Raw genomic sequence first — 19,895 nt, 5'->3', positions numbered from 1 at the left:
GAGGCCGGCTGGGAGAGAGTGCACTGCCTGCCCAGCTTCCGTGGCGGTGCCACTGGGTGGCCCAGAGGCCCACGCTGCAACCCAGCCCGCGGTATCCAGCTGCGCTCACTGCATCTCCATGTGGAGACTCGAGCGCCATGACTCAGGCGAGGGGGGCGTGTGAGGGCCTGTAGGCCCAGGTGCTGCCCAGGGGCCAGAGGTCAGCTGGGACCTGCCCTTCCTGCCAATGCTTGTGGTTCAATCGCCGGCCAGGCCTAGAGACCGCATCTGTGCACAAATTTTATGCACTGGGCCTCTGGTTTAAAATAACAAAAACCTGGTTAAACATTTGCCAAGCAAGAGTCCACCCCTGAAGCAGCAGCCCAGGGAGACCTCCTGCTTTCCCCAAGAGCTCCATCCACCATTCCTTTTTGTCTCTTTAATAAATAATTGAGATGTAAAATCCCTGAAGGCAGTGGGAGGGCCCAGGTAGAGAAGGCAGGATGTCTGCACAAAAGTGGCCCTAGGATTGATCTGACAAGTGACTGCCCGGGCAGGTCTCCCTTGGATGGGCCAGCCCTGAGCTAGAAGTCCCTGGGAAATGATGGATGGTTTTGCACTGACTGTCTGAAAGGAAGGAGCCTGTGGAGAGAGGTCCCAATTTGCAGTTCTTTTGTTCTTTTGTTTTTGTGAGCACTGACCTCTAGCTCCCTCCTGTCTCCTTCCTTCTCTCCTCCCCCACATAATTCTATGCCTTGAGAGAATCAGAATAAAAACAAAGAATAATCAGAGTCAAAAGACCAGAGGGCCCATCTCTGATGTCTTGTGTGGCTGATGAGGCCTTGGGCTCCAGCATATCTGACAAGACATCGATGGAATCGATGAGGCTAAATGAAAATGTGCAGAACATCCGTGTTCTACATGCAGCCATTGGGAGAGAGGAGGCCCAGCCAGCAGGGTCTGGAGGAGCATGTAAAGGAGGAACTGGCCTGTGAGGCTCTGGGGCAGGAAGCCAGCAGGAGCCGAGGGAAACCCAGGCATGAAATGAGTAGAAAGAACACTCAAACCAGGTAAACACTGAGCACAGGGCTTCTTTGTTTAGGTTGGAGGGGTCTTTTATGAGATTGTCAAGAATGTGCTCATTTTATAAAGTTGGAAAAGATGGGAACCCTAAAACACGGTAGGACTTTTGCTGAATGGGTGAAGGTATGCAGGTGAGTCCCACATTTAGTGGCACGGGTTGAGGCCTCACTGCCAGGCATTACCTGGGCTGGGTATGCACACTCTACACCTTTCAGTAGCCTAAGACACCACACAATAGCAATTCAGTGCCTGACCTGGGCAAATTCAACTGCTGACAGGCAGACACCGACTGCCTGGGCTAATGGGTTTGCATGTTCATTCCTATTGGGCTTCAGTCAAGTCACTTAGACACTGAGGCATTAACCAAGATTTAAAAATTTTTCCGAGTTCACTGAATGGAAGATTAATTACTGTATATATTGAACCAGGCTTCAATGCTTCTTTAAATCCAGCGAACGTATAATTTGAATATTCCACTCTGACAATTCAGCATTTCGTCTTCATGAAGCCTCGCTCAAAGAAATTTCAATAATGCTGTTTTTAATTAGCTACTTCCTGTCCAGTTAATAAAGCTAAAGTACTTAAGTCGCCCACTACAGTCCCAAGTCTCCTGTTCAAGACTGATGTTCTTTGTTCCTCCCACCTCCACCTCCACCCCTTTGCCTCAAGCCCACTGAACCAGAGGGATGAACCAGAGGGTTCATCTGAGTGGCACAGTAATTACGATAATAGCTGATACTTACATGGCAATTACTACGTGCCAGGATCTGTTGTAAGTGCTCTACGTGCATTAACTCATTTAACCTTCACACGACACTATGAGGTAGGGACTATTATTATCCTCATTTTACGTGTCTAGTGGGTCTCTGGAGTGGCTTACTCAGGGGAACCACAGTCAAAGGAAAAGGGGAGAGAAGAAATGTCCTTAGTTCAAGGACATTCACTCAGGATTGGAGGGATGAAGAGATTCTGAGCCCAGCTGTGTTTCTCAGTCAGCTTCTCCTGTGGTCTGCTTCTTCTAATCCAGGCCTGGAACTAAGTTTTAAGGGGATGAGACAAGTAAAGCCTCGCTGCGTCCTTGCATAAGGAGAGTGCTCAGGGGGACTGGTGTCTCGCTCCAGTCTAGGAAACTCGGAGGACAAGAGATAGTCAGTGCATGACTTTGGAGGAGGAGTAAGATGAGTCACTGCTTTGGTGAGGCAAAAAAAAAAAATGCTTAAGAATTTTTCATGGACTAGAGGTGGCCAACACATGAGAGAGAGCTGGGCTAGAACTACGTAAAATTCCACGTAAGAAAACTGCCAGGGAGGATGGAGAGTTCCAGCAAACAAAGTGATTTTGAAACAAACTGCCCAAGAGAAGACTGAGGGCAATGCAGCTGATCAGAGAAAGTCACTGGTCACTGGTAGTCCCTACGGGAGCCTCTCGAAGTCCACCCAAGCATGCACGCTCCAGAAACAGCCTCAAACACTTAGTGGACCAGAACATCACAGCTATGTCAGGGCAGTGCTTTTCAGGTAATGACTTTCTAGGCCCCTTACTCTCCTCCCTCCTTATCTCCCTGGTGGAAGGGTCAGAAACGGTATTAACCAGGCAGTAAGGGAGAGGTCTACAGGACAGAAGGTGGATGCATGGCGATCCAGAACTCATCTTCCCATCAAAATTCTGATTGTCTCAGAGACGGTATGCCTTCTCACCTGGGAGGTTTCATTCCTTTAGTTACAGACCCCTTTGCAGTATTAATCTTCCTTCTTTTGACTCATCACCATCATCTCATGGCTCTATTGTTGTGTATGTTAAAAGAAAAAATCATCCCTTTACCCAAGATCCTCTTTCCTCTGTCCCCTCATTTATCTCCTCTACAGGAGATGCAAATGTAACAAAAACACCCCACTTTACTAAGTGCCAATTAAAAAGCTATAATTAAGGAATTACAAGAATTCAGAAGGTTGGAGAGGTCACTTTCAACAGGGTTGATTTGAGAAAACTTTGGAGGAGATGCCAATAGAAATAGAACTAAAACAAGAATAGTTAAAAGCTTGTAGGCAACAAAAATGATTTAAATATGTAAAGCAAGGAAAAGGCAAGGGAGAGGATGGAGCTAGCCTATTAGCTTGGGCATAAACTCTCATATGAAGCTATGCCAAGGACTTTTCATCTGTACCAATTCTCTAATCTGCACGTGTACTTTATAGAAATCACAGTCCAAGTGCCTCTAGGGTGTCTCCTAATTACATGCTTCCTTTCTAGGTGGTAACTCCACTCCAGAGACAAACTCACAGATGAGAATTTAGGGACAAGTAAACATTATAATTAATGGTATTCTCTGAAACGGTGACTTAAGTAAACCTTCTTAATCTCCTCTGTCACTTGACATTTAATATTTATTTAGCACCGAGAGAATCAACTATTCTTTTCCTTTCAAAACAAAGTCACAAGACTATGCAACATGTTAATTTGCAAGGATTATTATTGCATTGCTCTTCTCAGTTTTTGTTTATTCCTTTTTCTCAAAGTTGCATGAGGCAAAAAAGCTGGATGGATTAGTGGAACTTCTAGTCTTAAAAGACAAAAAAATCACTTGGTTAAAATCAGAGAAGATATATTAACAGTTCCAGGGGAGCTATTTCAAAGTCGTTTAAAAACTAAGCTGATTCAAAAAAGATTTACTTCAGAAAGACAGTTTATGCTTAAACGTATATGTAAAAATACCTTGGGCTCCATCCTGAAGGCGGTTTACCTTTTGGCTACATTTTCATATCCTACTTTAAGTATTTACAACCTAGGAGAACTGGGAACTATAGTTTAAAAAACAACAACAACCCAAAACCAGTATTTATAAGAGAAAATGAATGTCTTATTTAAAATGAACTGTAAAAGAATGAGCTATAACATGTAAATCTTTAAGTATTGTAAATTAGGCAAAAACAAATACTGTAGACAGAAGGGAAGGGAGAGATAAACAAAACAAAAAAACTTCTAAACTGAGACAATTAATCCAAATTCATATAACTGCTCTCCTGATGTGATAACGGAAAAAAAGGATATTTCAAACTCAAAGACCATAGTGTTTTACTATCTATACTAATAAAAGGGTAATATGCTAATTAGACCAGATAGACCAGACGTCTTCCAGACGTCCTTTCGGACAAAGCCGCAGCTGGGAGGGCTCATCACAGAGCCCCGGCCAGGTGGGCAGGGCCTCCCTTGGTGCAGCATTGATCACAGAGCCCTGGCAGGGCGGGCAGGTCAGGCAGGGCCTCCCTGTGGGCAGCGATTAATGGCAGAGCCCCGGCCTGGTGGTAAGGGCCTCCCTCTGCTCTGCGATTGATCCCAGAGCCCCAGAAGGGTGGGCAGGGCCTCCCTGTGGGCAGGGATCAATGCCGGAGACGAGGCCAGGTGAGAAGGGCCTCCCTCTGTGGGGAGATAGCTGGCAGGCCCCGCCCATCCGCCAGTGTCACTGGCCAGTGGCCTGGGCCTCCCTCTGTAGGGTGATGGATCACGGGGACCCCAGATCGATGCCCCACAGAGGGAGGCCCTGCCCACCCTGCTGGGACTCTCGGATCAATCACAGAGCAGAGGGAGGCCCTTTCCACCAGACTGGGGCTCTGCCATTGATCCCACCCACAGGGAGGCCATGCCCACCCTGTTGGGGCTCGGGATCAATCGCAGAGCAGAGGGAGGCTCTTCCTATCGGGCCGGTTTTTGTTGTTTTCATATCATGTTTTTGTTGTTTTTATATCATGTCTTTGTTTTTGTTAATATTTATTTATAAATAAATTTATATATTATTTTCATATACATTTTACTAATTTTCTTTCATCTCTGACACTTCTATTATAGATAAAGGGCAAATAGCAATATTAAAATATTTCCTCTAATTAATTCCCTTTCAATGTGCATGAATTTCATGCACCGGGCCACTAGTCCTATATAATAAAAGGCTAATATGCAAATTGACCAAAAGGCAGAATGACCGGTCGCTATGATGTGTACTGATCACAAGGGGGCAGACGCTCAATGCAGGAGCTGTCCCCTGGTGGTCAGTGCATTCCCACAGGGGGAGTGCCGCTCAGCTGGCTCATGGCTGGTGAGCGCAGCGGTGGTGGCGGAAGCCTCTCCCACCTCTGCTGGCTGCAGGTGGGCGGTAAGGAGCAAGGGGTCCCGGACTGTGAGAAGGCGCAGGCTGGGCTGAGGGACAACCCCATCCAGTGCACGAATGTCATGCACCGGGCCTCTAGTTACAGAGCATAAAATTTCTCCCAAACTCTCATATGTACATGAGCCTAGAATTAGCTTCTCACGTCCTAGGTTATTAATAATGTGTATATTTGAAAATAAATATATACAATATTTTAAAACAAAACCCTTCAAGAACATATTTAAGCACTGACATCCAAGGGATTCAGACACCATGTAACATTTAGGATATATGGTATCTGGAAGATTAAACATTCTTGCTTGCTTGTTACTCTGAAGTCTTCATTATACACAGGTTGCTTCTTGGGCGACCAAACCCAGTTTCATTTTCTCCAGTACTATAAAAATTAACAACATAAAGAAACAAAGAGAACATAATTAGCTTCAATGTTCACAAAGAAAAATAAACAATAGTTATCTCATCTAATAAAAGAGAAACATGCAAATTGTAACTTCGCTACACCCCACGCCACACCCACCAGCCAATCAGAGCGACTACATGCAAATTAACCCAACCAAGATGGTGGCCAGCAGCCACAGAGCTGGAGCAAGCAGGAGGCTTGGTTGCCCGGGCGATGGAGGAAGCCAAGATTCCCGCCTGCCCTGGCTGGCTGTGGCCTCTGCTCAAGGCAACAAAGTTTCAATTATAGAAGATAAATAAATCCTAGATACCTGCTTCCAGCCAGCCTCCACTGGGAGCTTGAGTGGCTGGGGGCCGTGGCCAGCCTGCAAACAGCCCTCAGCCCTGCACCCAGGCTGGCCAGGCACTCCAGCAGGACTCCCCTCGCTGAAGGGGGTGTGGCCAACCTGAAAATGGCCCTCAGCCCCTCACCCAAGCTGGCTAGGCACCCCAGCAGGAACCTCCACCCTGAAGGGGGTGTGGCCAGTCTGAAAACAGCCCTCAGCCCCTCTCCCAGGCTGGCCAGGCACCCAAGCGGGACCCCCATCCTGATCCGGGACACCCTTCAGGGCAAACCAGCTGGCCCCCACCCGTGCACCAGGCATATAATAAAAGGGTAATATACAAATTGACCCTAACAGCAGAACAACTGGGAATGACTGGTCACTATGACACACATTGACCACCAGGGGGCAGACGCTCAATGCAGGAGCTACCCCCTGGTGGTTAGTGCGCTCCCACAGGGGGAGCTCTGCTCAGCCACAAGCCAGGCTGACGGCTGCCAGCAGAGCAGTGATGGTGGGAGCCTCTCCCGCCTCCTCAGCAGTGCTAAGGATGTCTGACTGCAGCTTAGGCCTGGTCCCCGCTGGCAAGTGAACATCCCCCGAGGGCTCCAGGGCTCCCAGAGGGATGTCTGACTGCCAGCTTAGGCCTGATCCCCTGGGGCGCGGGCCTAAGCCAGCAAGTGGACATCCCTCAAGGGGTCCCAGACTGCGAGAGGGCACAGGCCGGGCTGAGGGGACCCCCGCCCCCCCAGTGCACAAATTTTTGTGTACCGGGCCTCTAGTAGATTTATAAGATGCTTAGAAAAAGTTAAACACATGCTTTTTACAGAAAAAAACAAACTCTTAGCTTATTCTAATCCTTTAAAAAACAGTCTTCTGTAGCATGGCTCAGTGGTTGGGGGGCTGACCTATGAACCAGGAGGTCATGGTTTAATTCCTGGTCAGGAAACATGCCCTGGTTGTGGGCTCAATCCCCCCTTGGGGCGGGGCGGCGAGCGTGCAGGAGGCAGCCAATCAATGATTCTCTCTTTCATCTCAGAAATTACAGAAAAGGAAAATTAAAGAAATGATTAAAGATCTGAATAGGCTTTGATGACACAGTGGACACTGGGTGAGGGGGGAGTCCAAGCAGACTGACTTTGAGCTTAGGAAATTAGAAGTATTAGTAACTGTGTTAAGAAGTCAGGAGGGAGTTCACAAGGAGAAGCATGTGAGGGTGGAGAGGAAAGAGACCTAATTTTTCTGTATGCTAACCATTTTCCTAATCATCATTACGAAATCCATAATTTAAACAGGTTTTAAATCTGAGGTTTATCATCATCAGCTAGTGTGGAAAGGTCTTCCCTCATCAGACATTTGTATGAAAGATACTGTTAACAGCAAGTCTACAGATACACCTTTTCAGTGTGTGGTATGCATTGCTTTTCTCAGCCTCGAAATCCTTCCCTAAAACTTCACCATGCATCAAAACTTAACACGCGTTAAGTCTCAGTTGGCATGGCCTCCACTAAACCCAAAGTCATTTGCAAGAAGGGCTTATAATCATCACTGATCACAAAGGACGAAGACACCCAAGTTGACAATCCACTAAGAAAATGTAAGTGGAATGTTTGAGAGTTGACTGTGCATGAAACATGTTCACATCAGATGGCCAGTGAAATAGCAAAAAAGGCTTCACCCCCCAAAACATCCCAGAAGAGTCAGGAGCTGGCATGAGGAGTGTGGCTCCATGAGGACTCTGGGCAGCAGGTGGAGAAGTGGGAAAAGTATGCTTCCCTCAGGGAACTGACCTGGGCAAACTTGTGAATCTGCTCCACCACTGCAGCAAACAGGGCGTGGACACTCTCGTCAATCAGACTCTGCATGTAATGCACCGCCTCCTCGTCCGACAGGTCCAGGCGGAATTTATCCTGAACCTACAAGGCCACAGTCTGTTAGTCTTCTGAACAAAGAGAACCAGGCATATTTCAAAGACATAGAATTAAACGGATGTAGACATTACACTGCAGTATGAGTTATTTCTACATCAAAGAAATAATTCAGGACTTCTAAGGAGTTCTGAAAACTGCTCATTTGAGTGTGGAAGTTTACTGCTTTTGCTATATGCTCTTTTAAATAAAAAATGTTTTTATTGATTGATTGGTTTTAGAAAGAGAGGAAGAAAGGACCAGTTATGTCAGAACTCGGTTTTTGATGCCAATTACTCTTTTCCACAACCAGAGAAATTTCATCTCTGACACTGTTGGTGCCCTTTAGAAAGTTTACAATTCAAGTTAAAAAAGCTATACTGGGGCTGAAAAAACAAGGGAAATGGATTGTTAAATCTTTCATATATGAAAAGTAGACTGATGTTCGAGGATATATAGAAATTACCTTTTTCACAGTTTTATCTGGTTCAAGAGCAATATCTGGAATGTTTGCATCCACCATCAAGGAAAATAAGTTCAAAATTAGATTAGAATACCTAAGGGTGATTGGGGAAAAAATAACAATTCATTAGAATTTTGCAGTTCTTCTCATATCAAAAACACTCCTAGAAATAGTGGTACCCGGATCTCTATAACAATTACTGTTACCCCGAAAGAAAATGGAATGTGAGACTATTCACCAGCTGTCTCAATGAAAGCAAGCCTCGAAAAAATATCTTACTCTGGGGTCTTAATATAATACCATTTCTAGGTCCTACACTATGGAACAAACTTTTGGAGTAATCACCAAATAATCACTTTTTTTTCTTCAGTTTTCAGGGAGTACATTCTTTTTAATGGGGTGTAAGAGAATCCCTTTTATACCTAATTATCATTTGGCTAAGCCATGAATATCTGCCTTTGCTAAATGACGACAAGGACCTGCCACTCTAAGACCACCTCAGTGCCAGGGGTAAATGCATGAAAGGGAAACACTGCCATCCCACTAACCATTCAGGAGTACCCTCCAGAGACATGAATCACCACTTTAGAAACCAGTGACTGGGCTGAATAGAAGCAATGCTAAAGGAAGGAGAAAATAGCTAGTACTCTACAGTATTAAAAATGAGCAAGATACTTAAATACCATCATCTTTGGATTATGGTGACCCCAACAGGAACTACAGGTTTATCCTCACCAATCCTCAAACTTTCACCTTACTCCAAACAAAGAGGAGTGCTACTATTCCACATGCTCATCCAGAGGTGGAGCCCGGGGGATGGAGTACATGGGTGCACAGAAGCACAATCCACCTCCAGCCCAGACCCCCTCCTGGAACAGCCATGGTCTCAGTGGCCCCTCAGCACTCTAGTGATGAAAGGAGGTTCAGGTTAGACTTTGGAGGTGGGTGTGAGTAAGACAGCTTTGGTTTCAGAAGAAGGGCCAACACAGGTGCCCTGCACTGTCCTCTCTAGGGCATGGAGGCCAGGATGCAGGAGGTGCAGAATCTTCATTTCAGCCGTCTGCCTATCCATAGTGTGAAAAAGCTCAATCTGTGACATAAAAACCATTTACTGCTGGAACTGTGATGATAATGGAACTAAAGACAAAAATGACTATACACATAAACCTCAAATTACCTAATATAAATATTTTATATTGCCCATGAAAGCCAAGAGGGACTATAATGAAAATTTCTACCTTGATATAATCCTCTCATCAAATTAGGCCCTAACTCACTGATTCTCTTTGGGAAAAAAAAAAAAAAAGTAAGATGATATCAAAACAGTTTTAACTTAGCTTGAAGTTACTGGTTTCTTGTGAGAACTGATAAAAAGCATATCAAAGATGTCATTTTACTTCTACTCAAATAATTTTATTCATTCAACCAACAAATATTTACCGAACACTCACTCTATGCACTGCTCTAGACACTAAGGACATAGTGGTGAACTGAACAATCAAGGCTCCTACATTCACGAAGCTCACATTCTGGAAGAGGTTGGGAGCTCATACAATAAGCTGTTTAAGAAAATAATGTCATACCTGGGTGACTGATACAAGATTTAAAAAATAAAGTAAAACAGGAAACAGTCAGAGATTGAGGGGTGGGGAGTCACCTTAAAGAAGTATGATTTTATTTTAAATGTACTGAGAAGCCACTGAATTTAAAGAGTTGAACAGAACACTCAGATTTGCATTTCTGAAAGCTCACATTGGCCACCTTGTGGGGAATAACAATGGAGGCAGGGGAACTTTCACAGACTCCAGGGTAAGAGAAACAATATGGAAGTGATGGAGCTATATTCTGGGGATGGAGTGGGTGACACACAAGTGGAGGTGGGGAGAGAGAACAGGGACTGAATCTCACTGAGGATTTAGCCTAAGAAATGGGAATGAGTGGTTACCCATCAAAATAATAATGAATGAAGAACAGGATTTAGGGCAGGGAATCAAGAATTCCATTTCAGACATACTGAGTTTGAGATGCATCCTAAATTCTCAGCAAAGATATCAAGTAGGCAGTTAGGTATATCTCAGAGGAGCTATCAGGGCTGATGGGATTAGTTTGATGTCATCAGCATTTGGATCCCATTTAAAGTTACAAGTCTGGATTAAATGCTTACGGAGAGAGTTAAGGGAAAAAAGATCAGAACCCATAGACTGATAATGAAAACTGTAGACATTCATTGTGTAGAGGTAGACAGAAGAGGACAGGAACCAGCAAAGAAGAAGTGACCAGTAAGGAACAAAGAAAACAGGAGAGAGGGTTACACCAAATATAAGAAAGGTTTTTAGAAACAGAGACATGGTCAGCTATACCAAAGATGCGAGGAGCAAAAATGGCAATAGATACACCTGTATATCTCAATGAAATTAGTTTCAACAGCCGAGTAAGACTAGCAGCCTTACTAGAGAAGGCAAAGGAAGGAGGCAAGTGGAAACAGTGAAAACGGAACTTTCTGAAGTAGATGTTTGAACAACTCTACTTTTCTTGCTCTATAAAATGAGTTTACCAAAATTCTCTCTGCCAAGCAAACCCACTTACCTTCGCAGGTGGAGGAAAGCCGTGTAGCACTGCTTCCGGAACTCCTGGTACTGCTCGCTCTGCGTGCCCCCCATGCCTTCCACCATCTCTTTATTCAGCTTCATTGGAGGAGGAAGAGGCTTCGGATCCCGACCCAAGATATATCCAAAGTCTATGTGGAAGAGTTTGCCTAGGTGTTGATAAGAAACACATTTGTTTCCATAATTATCTTAAGGAACTAGGAAGTGGATATGTCATACATTTGGTAAAGTGGTTTCTCTTCATAAAGTCTATCAGTTCATGGACAAAGTCTAGTAAATTGATGACCCTCTAATCCCAGGCTTGGGAGTAGCCTTCAGAGCATATCTTAGTTCATTAAACTCACATTCATCCAGCTAAAATTATGCTTAAAATCATTCCACAGGAATATTAAAAATTTAAATCCTACTTTTAGATCTCCATAATCCAGTTAGCAAAGCCTGAACAACTTCTTTAAGATGTTAGTATCAATAAGTATCTTGTAGCAAGTTTCTCATGCTAACATTTAAGCGAGCTACCCTTCATATAGCAGAAGACCATTTCCTTTAAGTATTTCTAGGACAAAGCCACAATCCCCTGCTAAAAAAAATCCCTTATATTTCACATTATACTGTTAGCTTCTTCTGAAACATTTCCAACTAATCTGTGTCACTCGTTACCTGCAGACTAAGAAACCAAGCACAGTGTTCATGTCAGCCAAGAGCTGAATACAGCTGCACTGCCCATGAAGACAAACCTGGAGCAGTCATCTAAACTCACAGACCAGGTATGTAAGAATAGGATCGTTCGTTCACTTTAGAGCAGAGGTCGCCAACCTATCGGACCTCACGGATCACCAGTAGTCCGTGGGCCACCGGTTGGCAACCGCTGCTTTAGAGAATGCTTCACCATAGAATTCATAAACATCGTGTGATTTACAAGAAGTTGTTTAAGGCAGGGATGCTACTATTTGTTTTTAAACATTTCAGCTAAGTGTATATTAAAATTATTTATTTACTTATCTTTCTTCTCCACACTAAACTGTTAAAGAACCATTAAGAGTCTTATAATAAAAAACCTTGTTTCATTTATTTTTGTTATAGTTCTAAAACCTGGGATAATGGAGAGTCAATGTAGCTATTTTGCATTTATTTAACCAAAGTCATCTCAATTTCACATTTACAGCTTATACAACTTTCAATAACATTGTTGATGTGAGAAATTTTCTTCTAGAAATCTGAAAGTTCTTATAATGGGTCGTTTTGTTTTAAAATTTCCTGCCTTCGTTTCCATGAAGATCTAAAATAAAAACAAAAAAGGCCGCCATGGCCGGGTAGCTCAGTTGGATGAAGCACTGTCCTGTACACTAAAAGGCTGTTGGGTCGATTCCCGGTGAGGCAACCCATAGATGTTTCTCTCTCACATGATATTTCTCTCTCTCCCTCAAATCAATAGAAACATATCCTTGAGTGAGGATTAAAAAATATCAATGAAAGAGGTCAAATCTGGATCCTCTGGATGCTACATTACTAATAGTACTTTAGTGTTATTTCAGTGTTGGTGACTGAGTTAGTATCCAACAGCAAGGCAACTTTAATTGTTGCAGGCTGATACTAACAGAAGCAGGATTAGTTCTACCTTGAAATTACATGGCAGCATCTTGACAATGGAGGTTATGAAGTAGGTTCAAGTAGAGAAAAGCGATATAAGAATGTTCACATGGGATATATTAACAACACTCTGAACTCAAACTTCCACTATATTAACTGTACCATCGTCACACTACAAGTGACAACTTCAATTTACTTTTGTCATATTAATGTTGCTAGATTAAATTTTGCAAGTTTGTAACATGATTTAATCCATAAATCTGTTTTTTAGTTATGGAAGAGAATATGTACAAGAAGTTAATACCAGGTTTTATGTGGTACATATTTAAGATTATAAAATGCAATATGTCAACACAGGGGGTTTCATTTCTGTTTAAAATAGTTTTGTGTATTACTCATGATTGAAAAACACATTTCAGAATTCTAAAATAGGCTCCAGAGGTCTCTAAACATAATGAAATCAAATTTTTGGAAAATCCTGAGTTCACCAAATTCCCAAATGAAGTCCATGATTCCAAAAAGAAAAAAAACTAGTTTTAGAATAAGATTTGGTAATTGCAGTACTCCCTGGGAAAGCATCATCTCCTAATCTCTAACTTTACTTTTATTGTTGGCTCTATGACATCTGTTTCCCCCCTTTTGCCCACCTCCACCTAGCCCCACCCCTCCTTCCCTCTGGCCATCACCACTCTGCAGTCTGTGTCTATGGGATATGCATATAAGATACATTCTTTAGCTAATCCTTTTGCCTTCTTTCATCCAGTTCCCTCCCTCCTCTCTGACAGCTGTGAGTCTGTTCCATGTATCCATGCCTCTGTTTTTATTTTGTGACAGCATGGATGGACCTGGAGATTATGATGCTACATGAAATAAGCCAGTCAGAGAAAGACAAATACCATATGACCTCACCTACATGTTGAACCTAATGAACAAAATAAAAACAGAGGCATCTCCTAATCTCTTAAGGTTCAAGGGAATAGGCTATCTTTGAATTGTCTAGAATTTGGTGAAAAGTCCATGATCAACTTCTGTTAAGGATTTTACTGCCTTCAACTAAATACAGGGTGGGGAAAAGGTGGGTTTACAGTTGTTCATATGGAACATAATACAGTGATTAATAAATCATAATACAAGAATAAATTCTGTATTTCATATACCCACAACTGCAAACCCTGTATATAGCCTCTGTCCAACTAAGCTAAGCACTTCATTTTGTGTTTTATTCTCTTTCTGGAGTTACCATTTTCTGCCTTGTTAGACAAACACCATTCTACCCTTATTCGTACAGGTATAGCTAAAATTCCCTTGGTTTTATTTAATTATGTAAGTGATGCTTTGTTTTGTTATGAGTATAATTCTTAATGGTACTCAGCACTTGAGCAGATAACCTATCTGACCAAGCTTTGATTCAAAACTGCACCCTTAATGAATCACGACATCCCAGTATCAAAAGCTATCAGCCATCATACATGGTTTATTTAATGTGCTCTCTGCTTTTAATAGGAAACCCAAACTCAGTCCCACTTTTCTTCATTTCATTACAGGCATTATTGGAATTCCAATGTCAACTATGCCTCGCTGCTTTCAAATGAAGAGTGTATTTCTATTCTTCTTACAAGAAAACTCTCAAGGAACAGGATTACTGCTTAATTATAAGGTATAAAAGATTCAGTATCTAACAATGAAACCATTATTATGCTTTGCAAGTTCACAGAGTCATGTATTTTGAAAAGAGGCTATTAATGCTTCAAGAAAATGTACCTCTTAAGTAGCAAAGGGAATGAATGGCTCTTTTAAAGTTAATACCTGTAAAGGAAACTTGTAAGGATTTAAAAATGCACTTCAAAAAATTAAAAGCTTAATTAGGAAATTCAGGAAGATTATTCAAATCTATTACCTTAAATAGTGAGGAGGTAAAGTGTACATAAAACAAACTGAATGTTGACTGTAATTATCTCCTATATACAAGGGGTAAGAGGAGTTAATTAAATTTTCCTGTTATTTGCATAAGTGACAAGAACTTATTTCTAAAATTATAGGTCAAGACATTTGCAGATCTTGGATTAAAGAGAATGTAGACTCCTGAAATTAATAATATTTAATAGAGTTTTTAAATTTCCATTTTTTCTATCTAATTAAAAAAAACATACAGCAATCATTAACATTTTCTTTATAAGATTTCAGTAAATACGAGAAGACTTCTTGATACTAAATATTCAAGAAACTTTCAAAAGATCAGATTTAAATAATGTCTAAAAAGAAAACTATTCACATGAAGATAAGTCCTTCTCATTATTTAAATAACTAAAGTAATGATCAAAGACTTAAAAAAAATTATGGCTAAAAAGTGAAGGTCTTATGGGCCCGGCTCTGTTTTGTATTGAGGAAAACCAATCAAATTGGTAGATAACAGTATGTCCAGAGTTTACAATGAAAGTTTAGACAGGAAACAGATTTTCCTGGAAACCCTAAGAATGGATAAAAATGACATTAAAAAAAACCCACAAAAAAACCCTAGTTCATTTATTCACTGTAAAAGCACTTACTGAGTGCTTACTAAATACATAAAAGTGTTTATAGCCCTTTCTCTCATTTCCCAGAAAATAAACGAGCACATTGAGAAAATAAGTCTGTAGTTTTAGGTTTTGCAGCATACTTAATCTACCAAACTAACTTAAATACAAACAGCTGAGGAGGCACCACTATTTGAATAGTAACTAAGTTCTTTCCATATCAGAAGATTCTGAATATCATAAACTGTATTATGTCTTGAGGAAAAAAATAAGACAAATATAGTATATTTTTAAATATCAAGCTTTACCTTAAAACACAGAAAGGATAACATTAAATCAATGAGTAAACTGTCCTCTTCTATAACTTCCTATGCTACTAAAATTAAGAGCCACTCAAAAGAGAATTTAAAGGCGGAAACTTTAAAATGTTTGAAATTTAGAGTGGTAAAAAGGAATTTTTTGAAATAAGTTAATTATTTCCTTATTGCTAAAACTAGAGGCCTGGTGCACAAAATTCATGCAAGGGGCTTGGCCCTTGCAGCCCTGGTGGCTGCTCCAGCTTCGTCCGGAAGGTTGTCCAGACGGTCGTCCTGCTGTTTGGCCGTCCAGTCTAATTAGCATTATGATGTTACTATAGATTATGATTCCAAATATCAGCTACATAGTCAAAAAATGGAAAGCATTCTTACTTCCTGATGGTAAAGCAAACTAAACCATAAAAGCTAGCCAACCTCAAGAATTATTTATTACTAGAGGCCCAATGAATGAAGATTTGTGCAAGAATAGGCCTTCCTTCCCCTGGCTGCCGGCACCGGCTTCCCTCTGGCACCCGGGACCCGGGCTGCTTTGCTCCAGCTGCCGCCAGGCACCTGGGACTTGGGCTGCTTTGCTCTAGCCACTGCCCCCACCCCTGATGTGTGTCTGCTGGGGCTGGGGGCGGCATGCAGTCCCCTCCCACCCATCTGCGCACGCAGCTCCTCCTGAGCGGTCATGATACAGCATCCTCCTGAGCTGGTTGTGATGCCTGGCTAATTTGCATATTACCATTTTATATATAGATGTGCTCAGTACCATGGAAAATTCTATTATGTATCTAATTCAACCCTCACAACACTACCAGGAGAGAGGTTCTATTATTATTTACACATTCAGAAGAAAAGACTGAGTCATAGGTATATTAGATAACTTACCCATAGTCACAAAATGGTAGAAAAGCAATTTAAACTCAACTAATCTGACTTTGAGACTGACATATTAACTAATGCAATGCAAGACTATTCCTAAGAATTAAAAAACAAAATGAATCAACTTCACATAAAATTAAAGAATGATAAATAAGATCAGGATAGGAAATATATTTAAAAATTATGATTAGGATAACAATAACTTTTTGTTTACTTGGCTCAAAGGGTTATTACTCTGAAGTGTCAAGACAGACAAAAAAGCCACCATTCCTCACTATAGAAATGTGTAAATCCAGATTAGAAGGGCCACCCTTAGCTTAACAATAACTTCTTTGGTACTACACACTTAGCTCCTTGTTTTCATTTGTGAACGTTTTTCCGTTATTTACATATTAATTCTACATGTTAATTCTATTATAAAGTCTATACCATAAACAATGAACAGGTTTTTCAGTTATAGTGGTCCTTTTTTCATCCCCTCAAATTCTCAAATATAAAAATAATCCTTTCTTCAAAGAGTTGGGATAAATCCAAATCATGTTTCATTTGAGTCCTGCCACAAATGATTACTTTGAAAGTTTCCTCAAAGGACATCAACTCAAAAAAATCCACTTGCTTTTTCCCATGTCACACTTACATTTTAAAATTTCTTGCTCAAATAATGCTATATCAATGCATTAATAAGTGAAACACAGTTCACTCCCAAATTTGCTTCAATAAAACAAGGTTACAACTGAGCACATGGCAATACACTGACAAAGGAACTGACAGTGCTTTACTTTTATGGTGGATACACAGCGCCCTCTGCTGCACAAGCTGAAGAAATGTCAACCAAGCTAAGTTGTTAAGTCCCAAGGTTATCTGAAACCAAATGAAAAGCACGGGGCTTCTTGAAAATCAATAACTGAGACTCATATTTCACTTTTTTTTTCAAATTACCATTGCAAAGATTTTAAAATTCTCTTTATACAGTGATGTATCTTCCTCCACACAATCCTAAACTTCTCAGTGTGACCCTTTCTGTCATCTGTATTTACTTTTAAAAGTTGAAGAATGTATTATACTTCCATTTGCCTAACAGAACCAGATTTTCCTTATATAACCTAATTTCATTCAAGTTAAACCTGAAAATTGAAAACATCTACCCTAGTGAGGAAGACTTAAGATGCCAACTGTATGATAAACATCTGGATAAAATAATTATAAAGAAGTTAAGAAAAAAAATCACTCAAAAATGCTGTTTTTTAAAAAGACAATGTGCCTTTCACTTAGTACATTTTAAGGAAAGTTTTGTTTTTAAACGCAAATTTGAAGCACCCTCTAGTGGAAAACTGGTAACAAAAAGTTAAAACTGTTTCTGAAATTTTGTAATTCAATTGCCATAAAACAAGTAACTATAACCTGGGCCAAAAAAAGTAGATTAGGCAGACTCCTCTTTCCAAATGACCCCGCCCCCCAAACAGAGCAATTCTTAAAGAAAAAAAAGTCTATTATTTATCAATTCCCCTCCCCCCAAATATATCTGCATACAAGATCTGCGAATGTAACATCGTAGATGTATGCTACTCTATACATTAAAGATCACATTGTTATAAAATGATTAAGTCAAATAAACACATGGAATCACTCTGGTAGCTTGTTCCATGTGGTTAACAGATTCAACCAAAAAGAGAACTAAGGAAACAACCCAGAGCACTTCTTCAAAACTACAATTCTCTCCAAACACATGGTAACATTTCATAAGTAGCTTTTGCTAAACTAACAAACTAGGTGACAACCCCCAGGGCAATCCAGCTACAGTCCTTCAGTCTTGGTTATTAAAGCCATTGCCTGGCAGAGACAAGGTTCCCACGTGCAAGTTCTACCACAGATGGTTTTTACATTAGTAATTTAAAACTGAGTAGATGAAATACCAGATTATGTGAATTAACAGGGTTATCCATTAATAATTAGACGGCATACTATGTATTATGTAAATTCTTAGCATCACAATTTGGAGAAATACTACCAAAACAGAAAATGTCCTTAACTGCGAGACCATTTAAAAAAATAATTTAAAATCTATTTTCTGAGGAAGGCTAAAAACAACAGAATTATTTAGCCTAGGGAAGAAAAGGGCTACATAGAAGAGCAGATAATTGACTACTGATTTATTGATACTTTAACCAGCTGTTATCAATGCTCTGAGTCATGGTGGCTAGCTGGACGAACACGGTCCCTGCAGGAACCTGCATCTTGAATGGGAGAAGATGAATATAAGAAATCAACACCTTTCATTAGGGTCAGGATTTGTGTTTTATTCACTTTGGTATCCCCAGCACTTACAACAATACCTGCCACATAGCAGGTGCTCAATAAATATTTACTGAATTATATAAAAAAGAAACTTCAGCTAGTGATGACTAGTATAAAGAAAACAAAACAAAATAATCAATAGAGAGTAATGGGGAAGGGTGGGGTGGCAGGTATGTTATTTCAGATCAGAGAATTAGAGGAGGATCCTTTTAAGGAAATGCTATGAGAACTTAGACTTAACAACCAAAGTCAGACTTGCAAAGATCTGAAAGAACTTTCCAGGAAGAGGAAACAGGGCGCTGGCTGAGGCAGGAGTGGTCTGACATTGAAACATTCAGACTGGTCGTGTGGGCGAGCCATGGCAGCCACAGTAAAAAGTCAGATTTTACTCAGACAGTCTGGGCAAAAGAAAGCACAAAACCTCTTGATTTATTTTGGAGGTAAGGAGTAGACATGATTTGCTGACAGGTCAAATATGTGAGATGAGGCCAAGGAATATTAAAAATGTCACCTAAGTGTGGTGCTTAAACAACTGGGTGGATAAGGCTACTTATTGAGATGGGAGAGCGAGGTGAAGAGCAGGTTTCAGACAGGTGATGGAGGAAGGGGACAACTTTTACAATTAGCGATATAATTGGGAGTTCAGGTAAGCGGTTATATATTTCAATTTGAAGCTAATAAAATAGACTGAGGTAGAGAGCTGTAAGTTCGGAAGCTGTTTCCAGAGATGTTTAAAGCCATGGGACAAAAGAGTTATCAAGAAGTAGGGGGAGGGGGAGTAATTTTTCCATAGAAAAAACAAAGAATTAAAGATAGAAGTTAAAGTGAGTTCACTCCAGCTAGTGTAGCTCAGTGGTTGAGCATTGACCTATGAACCAGGAGGTCACGGTTTGATTCCAGGTCAGGGCACATGCCTGGGCTGTGGGTTTGATCCCCAGCAGGGGGAGTGCAGGAGCACTCATCAATGTTTCTATCTCCTTATCCCTCTCCCTTCCTCTCTCTCTAAAAATCAATTTATAAAACCAACATAAAGTGAGTTAAGTTTGCTGAGAATTTAGTAAGAGAAAGAACACTTTAACATTCTAACTAGAGCTGTACAGAAAGGGAATGGACTGCCTACACACACCATGACTGTCCACCAAAGGAGGGTTTTAAGAAGCAAGGGCTAGATGACCATCTGGAAGATTACTACTAAAGTGATTCCTATAAAGCAGCGGTTCTCAACCTGTGGGTCGCGACCCTTTTGGGGGTCAAGCGACCCTTTCACAGGGGTTACCTAAGACCATTGGAAAACACATATATAATTACATATTGTTTTTGTGATTAATCACTATGCTTTAATTATGTTCAATTTGTAACAATGAAAATACATCCTGCATATCAGATATTACATT

General features: G+C 41.0%; 1 protein-coding gene across 1 annotated transcript in view; it reads right to left on the bottom strand.

Annotated features, from left to right (window-relative positions):
- Positions 1 to 5,372: 5,372 nt before the first annotated feature.
- Positions 5,373 to 19,895, bottom strand: part of PIK3C3 (phosphatidylinositol 3-kinase catalytic subunit type 3) — a 71,515-nt gene continuing 56,992 nt past the window's right edge. Inside the window, exons 22-25 of the mRNA XM_070421071.1 lie at positions 10,903 to 11,071; positions 8,320 to 8,410; positions 7,737 to 7,862; positions 5,373 to 5,600 (exon numbers count right to left, since the gene is read on the bottom strand). Coding sequence (XP_070277172.1) covers positions 5,586 to 5,600; positions 7,737 to 7,862; positions 8,320 to 8,410; positions 10,903 to 11,071 — 401 coding nt within the window. The 3' untranslated portion in view covers positions 5,373 to 5,585. The remainder of the gene's footprint in view (positions 5,601 to 7,736; positions 7,863 to 8,319; positions 8,411 to 10,902; positions 11,072 to 19,895) is intronic.

The sequence above is a fragment of the Myotis yumanensis genome, unplaced genomic scaffold (genome assembly GCF_028538775.1).
Source record: "Myotis yumanensis isolate MYYU_CA2020_CCGP unplaced genomic scaffold, mMyoYum1.0.hap1 SCAF_7, whole genome shotgun sequence".
NCBI lineage: Eukaryota > Metazoa > Chordata > Mammalia > Chiroptera > Vespertilionidae > Myotis > Myotis yumanensis.
The sequence above is the reverse complement of the archived record's forward strand: the minus strand, read 5'-3'. Positions and strand labels throughout refer to the sequence as shown.